The 19,190-nt window shown below is 42.0% G+C and overlaps 1 protein-coding gene and 2 pseudogenes across 2 annotated transcripts in view; all 3 read left to right on the top strand.

Moving 5' to 3' along the window:
* Positions 1 to 4,305, top strand: part of LOC146460455 (coiled-coil domain-containing protein 78-like) — a 59,260-nt gene extending 54,955 nt beyond the window's left edge. For both annotated transcript variants that reach the window (XM_085088157.1, XM_085088155.1), the window contains exon 21: positions 3,265 to 4,305. In XM_085088157.1, the coding sequence (XP_084944283.1) occupies positions 3,265 to 3,337 (73 nt within the window). In that variant the 3' untranslated portion in view covers positions 3,338 to 4,305. The remainder of the gene's footprint in view (positions 1 to 3,264) is intronic.
* A 5,585-nt stretch (positions 4,306 to 9,890) lies between these two features.
* LOC146460454 (5S ribosomal RNA) lies at positions 9,891 to 10,008 on the top strand (annotated as a pseudogene).
* Positions 10,009 to 10,339: 331 nt separating this feature from the next.
* Positions 10,340 to 10,458, top strand: LOC146460453 (5S ribosomal RNA; annotated as a pseudogene).
* Positions 10,459 to 19,190: the final 8,732 nt, after the last annotated feature.

Below are 19,190 nucleotides of genomic sequence, written 5' to 3'. Positions count from 1 at the left end.
TTCACGTTCTTTCATGGATCCAGGCAACCCTTATTAAGCTTCTTATTAGATAGATTTCGCGCGCAAAATAATGCGACTATAAAAATTAACTTAACTATCAGTAAACAGCATCACAAAGTGAGGCCCAACTGTCAGATTTAACTGTAGAGTTTGAACTCGATTAGGAGACACTTATGACCTCTTTTATAAATAAGCAATATATTTTTAGCAACAACTATAACTACAATAAGCCTGTATGGATTTATCTTGTTTTTTACTTTTTTCTGTTTTTTTTTCTTTGCGTGACACTTTTCACAATGCGTGACTGAGGTCGGCATTGACCAGCGCAAAGGTGAACAAGAAGCCAATTTTTTCGGTTCATTGTTTTTTTATACTAGAGACGTTAAAGTCGTCTAGACGCATTTAACGTCTGAGACGTTAAAGCCGTCTGGTATAAAAACGGGACGCATAAAAGTAGACCTAAGCTCAACTTCACTCCACTTTCTGCCCCGAGACTCCCGGGGGGGCACTTGACCCATGTTTGGGTATAAGGGTACCGCTGGGGTTTTAAACCCTGACCCTGTTTAGGACGAAAATAACCTTAAATACCTACCCTGTGTAGGACAATGTCCTCTATTTTAAGGCCCTATTTAGGACAAAGGCAACATCTAGTTCTTGTGTTACACAAGTGTTTATTGGCAATAGTCCAGGGCAGACTCGTTTGAAATTATATACCCTGTTCAGGGCAGAGAGGCCAAAAAACCATACCCTATCCAACGCTAACTCATGCCAGTCGTCTGTGGACGAGTCAGGGCTAAATGCGTCCCAGTAAGGGCTTCCCGTTTTTATACTAGACGCATGTAACGTCTGAGACGTTAAAGTCGCCTGTTAAGTGCGTCTAAACGACGCACTTAACTAAAGATGTTAAAGTCGTCAGACGTTAAATGCGTCTGTCTTATTTACCGTTTTTATACCAGAGACGACTTTAACGTCTCTAGCATAAAAACGGCCATTGGTTTATCCCATTTGTATGACAAATTTCACAAAAAATAAAAAGATAGCTCATTTTTACCATTTTTGTTTTTGTTATCACAGTTCAAGGAAAGCCTTAAAGATTGCCATGTTTTATCTCTTTCATTGAAGATCCTAACAACAGCACTTGCGTAGTTATTCATGCTTGACAACTGCACGTGGAGTTAGCACTGAATTTTTCTTTCTCATGGGAAAATTAAAGCTCCTGACTTTTCATTCCATAAGGCAGTGTCCCAAAACTAATGAAATGCACAAAACAGGACAGAAATCCAGTTATTTTTATTATAAAGTAAAATACATCAAAAATTATTTGCGCTCGATCTTGCATTGTGATATGTTAAAGGAATGGATTTTGCCGCCAACAGACCGACCGGCCCAGTAAATCGCCTGCGGTCAGCCGGTCACTGAAGCGTATCAACAGGGAAACTGTCTTTGTAGGGGTAGGTGTAAGTTCTGCTTCTCAGAAGGGTACAGTAAGTAAACTTTGGCCTCTTTCCAGTCCACGCTCATTTTAAGTTTACACATTCACGTCGAGTTAGTGAACGACGAGAGGGAAAAGAGAAATACAGGTGATGCCGCTGCTTGAACGATTGTTTAAATTCGTCCTATTATAGATAATAATAGACATTACCGGCCCACCGAGGAACAGCTTTGTGCATGACAAGGGTGATACGTTACCGGCCTACCGAGTAACAGCTTTGTGCATGACGAGCGTGATACATTACTGGCCTACCGAGTAACAGCTTTTTGCGTGACAGGTATAATACGTTACCGGCCTACCGAGTGACAGCCTTGTGCGTGACAGGTGTGATATGTTACCGGCCTACCGAGTGACAGCTTTGTGCGTGACAGGTGTGAACGTCACTGACCTACCAAGTGACAGCCTTGTACGTGACAGGTGTGATACGTTACCGGCCTACCAAGTAACAGCCTTGTGCGTGACAGGTGTGATACGTTACCGGCCTACTGAGTGACAGCCTTCTGCGTGACAGGTGTTATATGTTACTGGCCTACCGAGTGACAGCCTTGTGCGTGACAGGTGTGATACGTTACCGGCCTACCAAGTGACAGCCTTGTGCGTGACAGGTGTTATACGTTACTGGCCTACCGAGTGACAGCCTTGTGCGTGACAGGTGTGATACGTTACCGGCCTGCCAAGTGACAGCCTTGTGCGTGACAGGTGTGATACGTTACCGGCCTACCAAGTGACAGCTTTGTGCGTGACAGGTGTGATACGTTACCGGCCTACCGAGTGAAAGCCTTGTGCATGACAGGTGTGATACGTTACCGGCCTACCAAGTGACAGCTTTGTGCGTGACAGGTGTGATACATTACCGGCCTACCAAGTGACAGCCTTGTGTGTGACAGGTGTGATACGTTACCGTCCTACCAAGTGACAGCTTTGTGCATGACAGGTGTGATACGTTACCGGCCTACCAAGTGACAGCCTTGTGCGTGACAGGTGTGATACGTTGCCGGCCTACCGAGTGACAGCTTTGTGCGTGACAGGTGTGATACGTTACTGGCCTACTGAGTAACAGCTTTGAGCGTGAAGATGGTGATACATTACTACAGAGTAATAGCTTTGAGAGCGACGAGTGTGTTACGTTACTACTGAGTAACAGCTTTAAGCGTGACAAGTGTGATACGCCACTACCGAGTAACAGCTTTGAGCGTGATGTGTGGGATACGTTACTTCGGGTAATAGCATTGAGCATGACAAGTGTGATACGTTTCTACCGAGTAACAGCTTTGAGTGTGACAAGCGTGAAGGTAAGAGTAAGTGACTGAGGTTCCTGTGACGGCTAAGATTACACCCCATGGTGATGATGATGATGATTATGGTTGCTTTGCATGAAAAGATCATTGGGGAGGTCTATCAATTGAAGGGGCAGAATGTCATTTGGTGGCGTTCACCATGCAGGCTTAAAACACAACATCACATTTCTTTGACATATATCACTCATCGACATTCAAACCCTAGCAGTATGCAGGGTACCACTGCCTACAGGAGACTCGTAGGAGCTTGTAATTGGAAGGTGATATGTTCGACTCCTGTCCATTGGGAGTGCTAATGTACTCAGATTTTCGTTTTCCAAGTATGCCTGTGTCATTGACTGATAAAATATATCTAACCATTATATTGTTAGGCATGATTTAACATTTCAGATTGCAACTTTCATTTTAATTTAAAATGGTTTGTTTATTCTTAGATGAAGTTTTCACCACGATAATGGTTTTTCTCTTTTGCAGGTACCAGGAGGAAATAGTTCGCCTGCGAGGCCTACTAGGGAATGCTACCCCTCGTACAAATGGTAGGCGCTAGCATCAAATATACACAGTTAGAAAAGGGAAAGGTATTATACTGGCACAACCCTCATCCTTCAATCAAAGGGATAGAACTGAGTGTCCATAATACTGAGGTCCAGGATGTAGGACACCCGCCTTTAACATGAAAAACTTATCAGAACTGTTTCAGTTTTTGTCGAAAACCATGCAAGTCCTTAGAGACCAAGTGAATTATATCCAATGTGGTGGATTCCGTGTTATGGGAGGCGGTTTAGCGGATTGGTTAGCATGCCACTCTGTGGGTTTGTTTCACAGTATTTACATATTTGCCAGTGGCTGGGTGGATTTTTAATTCTAATATTTCTTTCTGTGGTGCAAAATATTTTGACACTTAATAAGAGTTATTTATTTTATTGCTGAGGTATTTGTGAAGGAGAACTTCACTATTATGGTGCCTTATTATGGTGCCTTATTAAAGATCTGAAAAAGTTAGTTCTAGGAAGGGAAAACATGCTGTTATATGTCTGAGCAGTACTGTCTATTCACGTTTGTCATAACACAAATGTAGGATGACAGTGACCTGCAAGTACTTGCAATGATAATTTTCTGTTCCTTTCGTTCTGATTTTCGTTCCTTTTGTTTGCATTTTTTAAAACATTGTAACTCTGTTTTTTTTCGTTAGTAGGATCGTACATGGGGCCGGGTTTTGCTTTTTGTATCTGACTGAGAAATATGTATATAATTTATTTATTGTTTCTGTTAGTTTTCTATCCGTTGTGACCTGAGTAGTTACTGCAGAGTGAAATCAAAATACATCGACTTTAGCTGTTGTGTTTGTACCTTATAGTAATTGGCAAAAATTTGTGTACATAAGTAGCTTTTTAAATAGAGTTGGGTTTGTGCTTTTAGTAAATCCACATACTAATGGTAGCTGTGGAGACCACTGTATTTAAGTTGAAGATCTGTGACAGCTGATGAAAATAAATCATCAAATGAACGAGTGAATGTGTTGGTGTGTGTTGACATTGTATTTGGCTCCATAAAAACAACATTTAATTTTGCCTCGCATGGAGACTTCCCGGCATTGTTGCTTTGGGTTGGGTGGTCAGAACTAAACCACATTGTATCAATGGAGGTGGTTTTTCAGGGGAGTGGTTGTACAAACGTAATAGAAACATCTGCCCTGGGAAGCTGTCTTTACCCATGCGAGAATTAGGAGCTTATACTGCCGCAATGTCAGTGCAAGTGAGGGTGTCTTCTTGGTATGTAGCAACAGGCTCAGAAATATAAAGGCGTCTTCGCAGTAGCCTATGAACAACCTTTATGAGGGTTGGTGTGGTTCACAAAACTATTACCATGCTCTGCAAGGTAAACTGAAGTTGTCTGAAAATACCTTTTTCACAAGAATTAACTCCACTGGTATTAAGTCCCAGTGAGCTGTTTCTATTGTCTTGACCTGTTTTTAACGATCAGTTTGTAAAAGGAAAATCACTCTAATATCGTAACATTACCTCCCGGGTAAATTGAGTTTCTAAGGAGCTGTAATATGTACTGACTAGGGTTTTGCAATTAAGCAGAAGTGGAAAGGCTTTTTCTGCCTTGCTAGCTTATTAGATGCAAAGTGGTGTTTGTCTCAATTTGCACAATGGATTTTATTATTCATTGTCTACAATTCCTTTTAATCTGCTTTAAAATTAAGAAACAAAATTCCAATATCACAGCCTTTCCTGGAAAAATAAATGAACGGCTCTCAGAAAACGGCAGTCCCGAGACAACTGAATTAATATTTTCTTTGGTATTTGTAGTTAAATGGAGTTCAATTTTGTATAACTATACGAATTATGTACTTTCTTCTGTTGGATAGAAACCTGTAAGTACACACCACTTAAGTTAAAAATGGTCTCTAATGTTGAAATACACCAGAAATAGAAGAGTATATTTTTTGAAATCCAATAGAGAGTTTGATCATTACTCGCAATGCGTGATTGGCCAAACGTTGCCTCCTGTTGCGTGCAATCTGTGTGGAGACACCATTAGCCAACAGACCGGCATGTTGAAGTAGATCTCTGTCCCTGTGTCTTCTGATGCGAGGTATCCTCTGATAACAGGTTGCATCATTGAGGTGCCCAAGAAACCTAACAGAAATAATGTCAATTGGAAAATCAGAAAAAAGATCCTGGAAATGTATTGTTAAACTGGGAAAATGATTTATTGTGGTTGCATTTCGACACTACACAGAGTTCACATAAAACGAGAGGTTAGGGTTTAGGGAATGTCGGATTTCGGATTCTTCAGGCAAACAATTGTACGTACGCCTCTACAAAATGGGAATAATAAGTAGAATAATTAATAATCAGGTTGCAAACTAATGTTTACTTTGAAGCACTCACCCTGCTATCAAAATAACAATCAGGTCATCGGCATCCACCACCATTTGGGAGGACATAAAGTGGCATTTTTTATCCCCGAGGTGGACAACAGCCTGTCTTGGGCCAGAAGGTTGTCGCCACTGGTTCAGCCCTTGCCAGGATATATGATTACAGCAAACAAAGAGTATTGGCACAATATGGTATATTTCCTCTGTAACTGTACTTTTACTCATACCAAATATGTAAGCAAGAACATGAAGCTTCAGATATTGTCTGAGCCAAATGAAACCAAGCAGGACTCTCTTTCTTACATCCAGGAGACAATGGCGCTTTAGATGGCTTGTCGGACCTCTTGGTAGGTGCCTTGATGCTGTAACGCAGCAAATATATATTTTATACGTTAACCTCCAAGGACTGGGGCGTTTCACCAGTGAAGTTCCTAGGGGCCTCTATAGTCTAGTTATATGGGTTTCTTATGATAATAAGTAGTTTATTTATTGAACAAACTAAACATGTTATTACAAGTTACAAATTTAGTTATTGTGTACCTAGAAAAAGTATTACAACATAGACGTCAGATAATATCCCTGTCTTACCATGCCTACATGTATATAAAGCTAGGGGTAAAGATGGCTTGAGTGTACCACAAGTGTGTGGAGGTGGCTTGAGTGTACCACAAGTATGCACTGTAGGCGGCTTGAGTCTACCACAAGTGCACTGCGCACACGACATGAGTGTACCACAAGTATGCACTGTAGGCAGCTTGAGTCTACCACAAGTGCACTGCCTACACGACATGAGGGTACCACAAGTGTGTGCACTGGGTGGCTTGAGTGTACCACAAGTGTACTCTGTAAGAGGCATGAGTGTACCACAAGTGTGTGGAATAGGCAGCTTGAGTGAACCATAAGTGTGTGCAATAGGGGGCTTGAGTGCACCACAAGTGTGTGGAGAGGGCGGCATGAGTGAGCCACGAGTATTCGCACTAGGCAGCTTGAATGTACCACAAGTGTGTGGAGTGGGCAGCTTGAGTGTAACACAAGTGTGTGAAGTAGGTGGCTTGAGTGAACCGCAAGTGTGTGGAGTAGGTAGCTTGAGTGTAACAGCAAATGTGCGGAGTAGGTGGCTTAAGTGTACCGCAAGTGTGTGGAGTAGGCGGTTTAAGTGTACCACAAGTGTACATGGTAGGCGGCCTGAGTGTACCACAAGTATGTGCAGTAGGCGTCTTGAGTGTACCACAAGTGGGAGAAGGTGGCTTGAATATACCACGATAGTGTGGAGTTGGCAGCTTTAGTGTACCACAAGTGTGCACAGTAGGTGGCTTAAGTGTACCACAAGTGTGCGCAGTAGGCAGCTTGAGTATACCACAATAGTGCGGAGTAGGTGGCTTGAGTGTATCAAAAGTCAGCTTTAGTATACCACTATGGTGTGCAGTAGGTGGCTTGAGTGTACCACAAGTGCGTGGTGTAGGCGGTTTAAGTGTACCACAAGTGTGCATGGTAGGTGGCCTGAGTATACCACAAGTATGCGCAGTAGGCGGCTAGAGTGTACCACAAGTGTGTGAGCTTTTTGGTCATCTTCGCTGGTGAGTGGTGGGCTCTTGAGCCAATCTTGGGCCTCTTTTTGGTCTCCACATGGGCTTGCAACCCAAACGTTTTTGGTGTCGCGCGGATTGGTGCTTAACTTGGAAGTGTTTTCTTGGTTTTTCTACTTTTTTGGTAAGCGTTTTCCTGTTCTTTTGATTCCGTCTTTTCTCGTTGCTTTTTTGGGTCCCTGACCTTTTGGCCAGTTGCTCCCTCCCTATAACAGGTTGTAACGGTTTCACAGAAACCGTTGTTTTTGACTTATCAAGTTACCCATCCAATGTTTCACTCACAAAGTGTACAGGACTTCATTGTGCATTACTCCACTATTGAAAAGGAGTTGATTCAGTTCATGCCAGGCTCGAAAGTCCATGTCACTTAAACTAGTACTGCTGTCAAAGAAAATGTTGAGGAGAATAATGAAGTTTTCTTCCTTGTGGAATTGTTGGGGTGGGCCTAGTGTTCAGACCGTAAATGTCTTTCAGGCCAGGCTAACTCTGAGCCCCTTAAGTGTGCCCTGCAACCTTATGGTGTGGTTGACTGTGTTTCATATCAACATTATCCTGACTTAAATCAGATTTCGACTGAGGTTCGTCTGGTAAGGATGATGCATTCAGCCCAGATTCTGTGCAACTTGGATGTTGATGGACACCTTTGTCGAATTTGGTATAGCGGAATCCTTGTCAAGAGTGATATTTGTGGGAAAGACCATGTTGTGTAAGACTGCCCACTCAAGTGTTGCAGGTGCCGTCAGTCAGGCCACATCTTTCGCAATTGCATTAGTGGTCCGCATGCTTGGGGCACCACCTCTCCTGATGGCTCTGCTGAGACCGGGCGTTCTTCCTGGGATCCTACACCAGCCAAGTCCAACCAGGCTGCCGCCACCTGTGTCTCCACTCAATCTCATGCTCGTCCTTCTTCTACTGTTGTGCAACCTTTCCCCGCTCAGGTTGTTGCCGCTCAACCTGCTGCTTCTCACTTGTCTTCTTCTACCCCTAATGCGCCTGCTCAGTTTACTTTGGGGTCCTTTCTCTCTGCTGAGGGCGTTTCAATGCATGCCTCCACCTGTTGATTCCCCGACTCGCAGCAGAGTCAAAGTGTGCTTGCTCCTTGCGACTCTGATTCTTATGCTTATCTAAGTTGGGATGAAAGGGTGAAGTCTGAAAGTGCTAAAGTAAGGGCCAAGAAGCCCAAAAGTAGAAGTCATATGTCAAGTCTATTACTGATAACTTAAATGTTAGGTCAAGCAAAGTTAATACTGTTCATTCTAGTGATAACCTGTATGTGTCTACTGATAATGTGCATGACTGTACTGATAATCTGCATGAATCTGGTATTAATTTGCATGTGTTTCCTGATAACTCGCATGTGTCCACCGAACATTTGCATGAGGATGATTCTTGTGGTTCTCAATTGGTGCTTGACCAAATTGTCTTGTCTAATTTTGAGGATGATCAGCAGGTTAACTCTCCCTTTCCCGCTGCAGATGTCGACATAGCAAAGGCTTCAGGACCTCTTGGACGAGGCCGTCCTGAGAGTGAGGAGAGTGCTGAGGAGATATCTCCTCTTCCCCCTTGGCCGGTCTCTATAACATCTGCAATCCCGACACCTGCCAGCAGCCAGACCCAAAAAGTGTAACATCTCGACAGGAGTCTAGAAAAGATGTGGTTCTTGATTCTGAGCCCTTTCAATGGCATGTCTTCAGAGGTCTACATCTCCTCAGGTCCTGGGTGGTAGATCTTGTTGTCAGGCACCTGAGCCTTCGGTGTGATGGCCTTTTTCTTTTCTCCTTTCCTAATGGCTTTGTCAATTTGCTCTCTTAATGTCAACGGTGTTAAGAGAGCTGGTCTCATGCAGAGGTTCTGTTCTTTGCCTTCTGTGGTCCATGTTGTTTGATTTTAGGGCACTCATTGTCTCTGACGCTGAGTCTTCATCTTGGTTTCATTCGTCTGGCTTTTTCTTTATCGTGTCCCCTGGTTCTAATAAGTCATGTGGTTGTGGTGTTCTTTATCGTCCTTCCCTGTCTTTGTCCAATTCGTTGTGAGACTCTGAGGGTCATTTCCTTCAGTGTCTGTTTTCTTTTTCCCGTTTTTCGTGTGGCTTGTCTTTATGCACGGAAGCACAACTCTGCAATAAGTATTTTTATCTTGATAACTTGCCTGTTTTGGCCCTAATGATTCACATTGTTCTCGTGGGTGATTGCAATACTATTTTTAATCGCTCCCTTGATCGTGCTGGGTCACCTCCGGATAGCACGTCCCATGAGAGCATCATGGCCCTTTCTAGGCTATTTGACGCTAATTGTTGCATTAATATCTGGCGTTATCTGCAACCCTCCTCCTCCTCCTCCTGCTTTTCTTGGGTCAGGCCAGATGGTATTTTTTCGTCTCGCATTGACATAATTGGCTCTCCATTTCCGTGGGTATCTTCTTTGTTGTCCTGTAATATTGTTGCTTGTCCTTTCTCCGATCAATGTTCTGTTCTTTTTCTTTTTCGTATTGATGTAACTGATTTTGTTCCTCCAGGTCTTGGCCTTTGGAAACTAAACACTTCTGTTTTGGAGGAGGAGGTATAGTTTACCCTGATTTCTTCTTTTTGAGCAGATTTATAACGCATTAAATTTGCAGAGCTTTCTCTTGTCTATGACCATACCACAGGGAAAACACAGGTTTTCGTCGATCACTGAAGTTAAGCCCTGTCGGGCAGGGTTAGTACTTGGATAGGTGACCGCCTGGGAACACCACATGTTGTAGGCCTTGTTTTTAAGTTTTTGTGGGCAATCAACGAATTTTTCTTTTGCCAACCATCCATGCAGCCTTGTAATAAAAGTTCAGGGGCAACAGAAGAGGCGAACAAACCATTTAGCCCACAAAAACCTATTTTAGAGCTTAAAGGCAGCCGCACTTTTGCAAAGTGCGCACTGAGGCGACTTCCATAAGTTGCTGATTTAGCTGATTCCGCGTTTCACAAAAGTTGTCATTCACTACCTGCGTTGACCTTCTCACTTTCACGACCAACTCCAGAGGAAAGCAAAAATGCCTTTTTACACCTTCCCTATAAAGCATTAACCTTGCAGCCCTTTATCTTGTTCACGACCATACCACAGGGAAAACACAGGTTCTCGTACGATCACCAAAGTTAAGCCCTATCGGGCGGGGTTACTACTTGGATAGGTGACCGCCTTGGAAAACCACTTGTTGTAGGCTTTGTTTTTACGTTTATGCGAGCAATCAACGAATTTTTCTTTTGCCAACCTTGTAAAAACTGTTCAGAGGTAACAGAAGAGGTGAACAAACCATTTAGCCCACAAAAACCCTGTTTTAAAGCTCAAAGACAGGCACACTTTTGCAAAGTGCCCCATGAGGCAACATACATAACTTGCTGATTTGAAGCTGATTCTGCGTATCACGAAAGTTGTCTGTGCTACCCCGCTGAATATAACCTAACGCATTCACCTTCTCACTTTAACGACGAACTCCAGAGGAAAGCAAAAATGCCTTTTTTACCTTCCCTATAAAGTATTAAATTTGGACCCCTTTCTCTTGTCTACGACCATACCACTGCCGTACAGTCTGTTTGAAATTACCTTCTGGAGCAACACTCAAAGAAATCAAAGATGCCATCAGCGCAGAAATCGGTTCGGACAAACTAACCATCATAGCGCAACTCTCTACAGGCGAGTACTTCATCAAAACCACCACTACACAGCTTGCCGAAGGCCTCACTGAAAGTGGTTTTGCTTGTAACGACCAACACGTGTCATGTAACCCATCTCATGGCCATTACCCAAATGTTAGTATCGTGGGTCTTTGCCCCTATGTCGGGGATGAGGACATAATTGACGGCTAAAACCAGTATGGAGAAATCAGAAGCGATGTTATTCGCCTGAAGTATAAAGCAGACCACGACCTTGCGGATCTCAAAAACGGAAACTGTCTTGTCCGTATGATCTTAAACAAGCCTTCCATACCTTATTCAATCAAAATTGGCGATCAATGGTGCAGGATAATACATAACAACCAGCAGCCCATATGCAGCGAATGCAATGAAGTCGGGCACTCCCGCCAACAATGCCCTGAAATCGTCTGCAGAAAATGCAATACCAAAGGCCACATGTCCCACGATTGTGATGAACGACCCGCCTCTCCCCCTCCGGACCCAAGCAACCAACAAGAACAACATGCTGCCAACACCGACCACGAACAAGACATCACCGAACCTGAACCCACCGTTTCCATCACACCAGTCACACTGCCAACTGAGCAAAAAGCAACTACTTCAAATTCTCCTTCTACTGGCATCGCAACCGAAACAACTTCACCGCAACAACTTCCTACTAACACCACCCCCCAGGATATGGACTTAGACAATATGCACAAGGGACAAAAATGAGCGCAAATTACCGACTCGGACTCTCACCACACTCAACATGCTCCCCGACGCCGAAGCCGCATCACTCCCCTACCATATCTATCCCCAGGAACACCTGGCTCAACCAATTCCACCAAGAAGTAATCTGCCTCTACCCTCTACTCAACCATCATATCCCCCCCAACAACATTCATCATGGCTCACTTTATTCTTCTTCACGTCGTTTTGACCTCCGTCATGTGTAGTATCGCTAGCATTAACAAGTTCAGCCTGCGCTCGTCGGATCGCCGCCAAACTGCCTCCAATCATTTCACACGCAACAAATACGACATCATTTCAAAACAGGAAACAAATTGGACACCCGACCTTAACAAAACAATTAAGCACGAATGGCATGGCGACATCTTTTTCAGTCACGGAACTTGAATCGCAAAAGGTGTCGCCATTCTCCTCAATCCCAATCTCCATCATAACATCACGCATACCCAATAAGATTAAGATTGTCGTGTTATTTTAATATCACTATCACCATCGATGGTCAACATCTCAATATTATCAACATCTACGCCCCTAGCACAGACACAGACCCCTGTTCTTTCTATTCAAGCCTCGAGCCTTTCCTCTCCACCACTCACTACAACATAATCGGGGGCGATTTCAACTCCATCTCTGACCCACAACTCGATAAATTTGGCGGAAATCCTGAGCCCAGACAAAGCGCTGTTAAAATCCTTCACACTGTCGTCACACAATACGACCTTATTGATATCTGGCGTGACAAGAACCCCCATAAACATGACTACACATGGACCGGACGGAACACACGCAACAACAATTCTCTCGTCCGAACACGCATCGATAAATTTCTAACTAGCAGCTCACCTCGCCCCTACATCACTACTGCCTTTATAATTACCCCCTTTGGCCAATCTGATCATGACCTCATTTCTATATCCCTTGATATCAACCAACAACCTCATGGCTTTGGTTACTGGCATTTTAACAATGACCTCCTAACCAATACCATCTTCAAAACGGAAGTTCAACAATTCTGGACTGACTGGCTCACCCGCAAAGCGAACTACAGCAATCCCCTCATCTGGTGGGAAAAAGCAAAACATCACTTTAAAAACATTGCCATTAAATGAAGCGCCATCCGAAGAAAAGTTTTCCGCCACGAGCGGCACCAGCTAGAAAAAAATATTGCATATCTTTGCCACCAAGCAGCTACCGGAAACACCAATTATATTACCAAATACCTTAAAAGCAAATGAAAAACTAAAAGACTACGATCGCCAAGAACTTGAGGCACTCAAAATCAGGACCGAAGCTCACTTTACCGAGGAAGGTGGAAAAAGCACACGCTATTTTTACTTCCGCGAAAAACGTCAACGGACTGCTCAATCCATCACCACTCTCACAAAAGATAGCCTTGACACCATCACCGCCGCTCGCGAGCTCTTATTGGAACACGCCAATTTCATTAATCACTCTACACCGCTGACAACACTAATCCTGCCGCACAAAACACACATTTTAACACCCCTGCGAAGGCGCTGTTACTGAAAACGAACTGAAAAAAGCCCTTACTTCTATGGAAAATAACAAATCTCCTGGAATTGATGGCCTCGCAACAAATTTCTACAAACACTTTTGGAACATTCTCGGACGGTAACTGACCCAAATTCATAATTACTCGTTCACACACTATTTACTCCCCCTCACACAATGTTGAGGGATTATCACTCTACTCTTTAAGAAAGGCGACCGAACAAGACACTTAAACTGGCGACCAATCACCCTTCTCACTGCCGACTACAAAATTCTCACAAAAGCTCTTGCCAACCGACTCACCCAAGTCCTTCCAAGTATCATTAACACTGATCAGATCGCATGCATACCACGCCTTAGGATTAATGATGCTGTAAGCCTTTTCCGTGATGTCATCACCTACGCTAACGAAACCAGCCATCCCCTCGCACTAATCTCCATAGATCAACTAAAAGGATTCGACCACGTTCAACACTCCTTCCTCTTTAAAACCCTCAACATTCTCGTCTTTGGTCCCTTCTTCATTCGTGGATACAACTCCTCTACACCTCGGTTCAAAGTTCTGTCAAAGTTAACAGCTGGTTAACCTCCTTTATCCCGCTAGAGAGAGGTCTCAGGCAGGGCTGTGCCCTATCTATACCCCTCTATGTCCTCACAGCAGAAATTCTCGCCCTCAACATCCGCAACAACGAACATATCAAAGGCATCACGCTCCCCGATTGTCGTGGAGAAGTTAAGCTGTCACAGTATGCCGATGACATGACTTTTCTTCTTCGCAACGATTCATCCATCACCACTACCTTCAAGACAGTTGCCTTATGTGAACAACTTCGCTAAATGCAAACGCCTCTGGTCTGGCACCCTCATTCACGGCACCGACCAACTCCTCAATTTCAACTGGTACAACCATTTTATTCCTGATAAAATCCTTGGTCTCTATTTTGGCAATACTGACTGCACCCGACAAAGCCTCGAACCACGCATACGCATCATTACCAACACTATTGACGCCTGGAAACACCGCGACCTCAGCTTTAAATGTCGTGTCCTTGTCATCAACGGCCTACTCACCTCCACACACTGGTGTACTGTCACAACCCTTCATATTCCAGCCTGGGCCATTAGCGAGATAGAAACTGCCATCTATGACTTCTACTGGAATTACAAAAACCCCCTCACCACTCACGACCTCATCACCTTGCCCCTCTCACAGGGCGGCTTAAACGTTCACCGCATACAAACCAAACTTTTCGCCCTCCGACTCAACACCTTACGCCGCCTGCTTGATCCTGAACCCGCACATTGGAAACAATTCACATCACATTTTCTCAGCTTCAACAACCTCCGCCTCGGAAACTCAACCTCGTTCTCCAGTTTCAACCATCGATCGTACCATCCCCAAATTCCACAAAGAGCGCGTCAATGCCTGGCTGAAACACCAACCACACTGCACTAGAATACAACTACCAACCACCCTGCCAGCTATCCTTAATGAACTCCTGTTCCATAATGGCCTCATCATTTCAAATAACTGCCCCCTTCACTACCCTCACTGGATTACAGCAGAACTCACACAAGTGAAAGACCTTTGTTACCTCGAAATTCCTGGTTTCCTCCCACCACAAGCTATACATGAACTGCTTTATTCATCCCTACCTGAAAGCAACCGCACCCTTCAACAAACTGCCCGCGAATTTCAACACATATTACATGCCCTGCCCACACTTTAGAAAACTTTCATATATATACTGCACCAAATGCCGCCAACTCCACACCGCAAACAACCTTCGCAATCTCCCCGGCCAACCCGATTGACCCACCTACACCTCTACAAAACTACCACACCAGACACTTTCACTGCGACCTTGTCACACACAGCACCATCAACCTCCCAGCCATACCTCAATGGAAAGCTACGCTGCAACCACCACCAATCTATACCCACCCCTCAAGTCCAACAAACAAGGCGACCTAGACTGGAAAATTGCTCACCGCATTTTACCTACTGCTCTATCCCTCCAGAGGATTTTTTTTTTCTTTTTTTTTTTATAATTCTTTATTGAAACAAATTGATATTAATACAGCAAATAAGTTATTTACCTACATAATTATAATGTTACAGCTAATATTGCCATTAATACTAATAATATAATATAACTAATTAACACTGTATATCAATATTATTACAACACTAACAAAAAAAGTCAATATCACTAACACTAGACGGTAACCAAAAAAGAAAAAAAAATTAAAAAATTCAAACAAACTAGAAATGTTTACAAAATATAATGTAAATAATGTATCAATTACATACATACAGAAAGTGGATGCATATTAAAACCTTTAAATAGTTAAGCATTTGCAAGAGGCGACACTATCCATTTAGCTTCAAAGAAATCCTTTGTTTTTTTACTATGCAGACTTATATATTTTTCCGTTTCATATTTTACAGCAATTTTCTTTTTAAATCCATATATATTCGGAAGAAATTGACTTCTTCTACAATCCCACAAGTACAATTTCCCGATCATAATTAGATAGTTTAGAAGCTTAGCAGAAGGGGAGTTTTGTCGTATCATTCCAACTAAAACATCTTGCAACGAAAGTCGAATGTTTTCCTTTAAAAGTTGGTGCCAGAATACTTCGAAGTCACGCCAGAAGTCCATCGAGAAAGGACAGAGATATAGGAAGTGATATAGCGTTTCTGGTTCAGATGAACAAAATGAGCACGAGTCATTCAATTTAAAGCCAATTTTGTAAAGTTTAGCATTAGTATAAAGAATGGAGTTAAGAATTTTGTATTGAAATGCCTTAACATATGCTTCAAGAGCAACACTATGCGGGATCATAAAAATTTGTTTAACTTTCTCGAGTGTGAAACGAAACTCATTTTGCAGCTTGTTTACAATGGTTGGAAAAAGAGCCTTTCTGCTTACAAGTAAAGTATAATAGTCTTTAGATTTCTTCTTTGTGACATCAAATATGTTATCGTCAATTTTTAGAGAAAGTTCACCTGTTGTCAGTGATTTATGAGTACAATTTTTTAAAATGGAAGGAATGGAGTGTCGAAGACCTGCCCAAACTAAAAAATTAGTTTTCGAAGTCCTGTTGGAAACTAAGGAAAAGGAATCTTTGTTATTTAAGTCAAAGGATAGATCGCTGATATGAACTACACCAGCTTCGAAATAGCTATTATAATAAACTGTTTTATTATTAATGAGTATTTGTTTGTTATTCCAAAGAATATAACGCCAGTCTTTTTCTGAAGAGAACGTATCTCTAAATTCTGACCACCACTGCAGTAATTCTAGATAGAATAGAGAGATATTCATTGGAAGGATACTAACATCATAATAGCAATGAAACAAGAAAAGGCCGCCAAAGCGTTTTAGATGATATGTCAGATACCTTTTCCAGGTGCCATCATTTGAGCTAGCCATTCTTTTTAGCCATGCCAATCGAAGCGATATTATCATGCTATCAAAATCAATCATCTTTAATCCTCCGTTGGAGAATTCATTTATCACCGATCTGCGTGTGACTTTATCAGGACCATTCCATAAGAATTGAAATAACAACTGGTTTAACTGACTTACAAATTCTTTTGGGGTAGGTATTAAAGATGACACATAAACAAATTTCGGAATTAATAGAGATTTGATACCGGTAAGTGTAATTTTGCCATAAATAGAAAGTCCTCTGGAGGACCAAATTCTAGTCAGGTTTTTAATACTGTCTAATCTTTCTATGAAATTCTTTTCTAGAAGCAATTTTTGATCATACGTGTAATAAATTCCTAAAGCCTTTATCGGTTCATTAGGCCATTTAATTCCAAAAGGCTGTGCTTTGCAGTTCCTTGAAGAACCTATCCACATAGCTTCCGTTTTGGAGCAATTAATCTTTAAGCCAGAGACAATCTTGAAATCATCTAACAGCCTAAAAAGAGCAGTAGCAGAGCTTGTGTCGGCAAGTATTGCTGTCGTATCATCTGCGTATTGTAGAATTTTTGTCTCCTCACTCCCGATAGAGATACCTTTGATATCTTTATTTTGTCGAATCGCAATTGCTAATGTTTCTATAGTGACTACAAAGAGGTAAGGAGAGAGCGGGTCCCCCTGTCGTACCCCACGTTCAAGATTAAAGTATTCAGATGAAAGTCCGTTCTTTATCACACAGCTTTGTATGTTTCTGTAGAACGTTTGAACCCAATGGATGAAATTAGGGCCAAAATTGAAGGATTACAAACAATAGAGAAGAAATTCCAATTCTACGCTGTCAAATGCCTTTTCAAAATCAATAAATATCATTAGCCCCGGAATACTTTCTTTTGTAGTGAAATCCATAATATCGAAAACTGATCTAATTGTTTCGCTGATATATCGGTCTTTCACGTATCCAGTTTGGTTATGGTGTATAATATTTGGAAGAACATTTTTAATTCTAGTGGCAATCACTTTAGACATAATTTTTGTGTCAACGTTTACGAGAGAGATTGGACGCCAGTTCTCAATATATGAACGATCTTTTCCTTTTTTTTTTCTATTAGCGTAATTACCGCTTGTTTTTGAGAACAAGACATTTCACCTTTTTCAAAGCTTTCGTTCACGCATTTAAGAAAAGGATCGCTTATTAAAGGCCAGAACACTTTGTAGAATTCTATAGGAATTCCGTCATTCCCGGGAGTTTTGTTGGTTTGAAAGCTTTCGAGGATATTGTAACATTCCTCAGCTGAAATTTTGCCTTCACAGGTCAACTTTTGTTCTTCAGTTAATTGAGGTATATTCAAATTCTCTAGAAACTTTACAATGTTCTGACGGTTTTCCGCATCACTATTTGAACTTTTGTATAGCTCTCGATAAAAACGTTTTTGTTCTTGAAGAATGTCATAGGGATCTGTCTTTACAACGCCACTAATTACCAGTTTCCTTACATGCTTTTTTACATGATTTCTTTTTTCTAAGTTTAGGAAATATTTGGTACTTTTCTCGCCGTGTTCATGCCAACGTGCTCGGGCACGGATTATTATTCCGTTGACTTTTTCATCATAAAATGATTCGATTTTATCCTTAGCCGCATTTAAATTGTTGCCATTCGAATCATTGGGGTTTGCTTCAAAAACCTGTTTCGCTTCAGTATATTCTTTTTCAAGTTTTGATCCTCTTTCGTTTCTCTCCTTTGCCTTCTTTTTGGAATATTTTATAGCATGAGCTCTTATGTTATATTTTATCCAGTCCCAAATGTTACGGTGGTCGGAAAGTTCTTTTCGGCCTTCCGTGATCCAAATTGGTACCATTTTTGTAGGGTCATCAATGTACTCGTCATCCTCCAATATGGAGGCGTTCATCTTCCAGAACCCAGGACCTTTAGCCTCTTTGTCCACGTTCCCAAATTCTAAATAGATAGCAGAATGGTCAGTTCTGATGGCGGGGATTATATTTGTGGCTTTGACCCAGTCATGTAAATTGTTAGAAATCAACCAATAATCAAGGCGACAAAATATCGGCGGAGTTCGTTGACTCCAGGTAAAACTTTTAGTTTGCGGGTTCTTAACTCTCCATATATCTACAAGATCTAGTTGACTTTGGAGATCGTTGATGAAATTTATCACAGATTTCCTTGGCGTCATTATGCCACCTTTTTTGTCCAGTGTAGGATTTAGAGGACAATTGAAATCACCTCCAATCACAATATTTTCCTCCGAATCTAAATTTTCGGTTTGCAGCTTAGTTAACACATTTTTGAGGAATTTAATGATGTCTTCGTCTTTGTTTGGTGCATAAATGTTTACAAGAACATACATTTTATCTTTGATGGCGGCTTTAACAACGATATACCTTCCCGATGTATCTACAATTTGAGAGTGAATAACGCAATCAAGACCTTTTTTGATTAAGATTGCAACACCTCGAGAGTTTGGGCTCCCATGGGAGCAAATAAGTTCTGCACCCCATTCGTTTTTCCATTTTAACTGTGTTGACAATGTCGAATGAGTTTCTTGCAGGAATATTATATCAGA

The sequence above is a fragment of the Pavona decussata genome, unplaced genomic scaffold (genome assembly GCF_977016875.1).
Source record: "Pavona decussata unplaced genomic scaffold, jaPavDecu1.1 SCAFFOLD_213, whole genome shotgun sequence".
Classification (NCBI taxonomy): Eukaryota; Metazoa; Cnidaria; class Anthozoa; order Scleractinia; family Agariciidae; genus Pavona; species Pavona decussata.
This window is presented reverse-complemented; position numbering and strand designations above follow the sequence as displayed.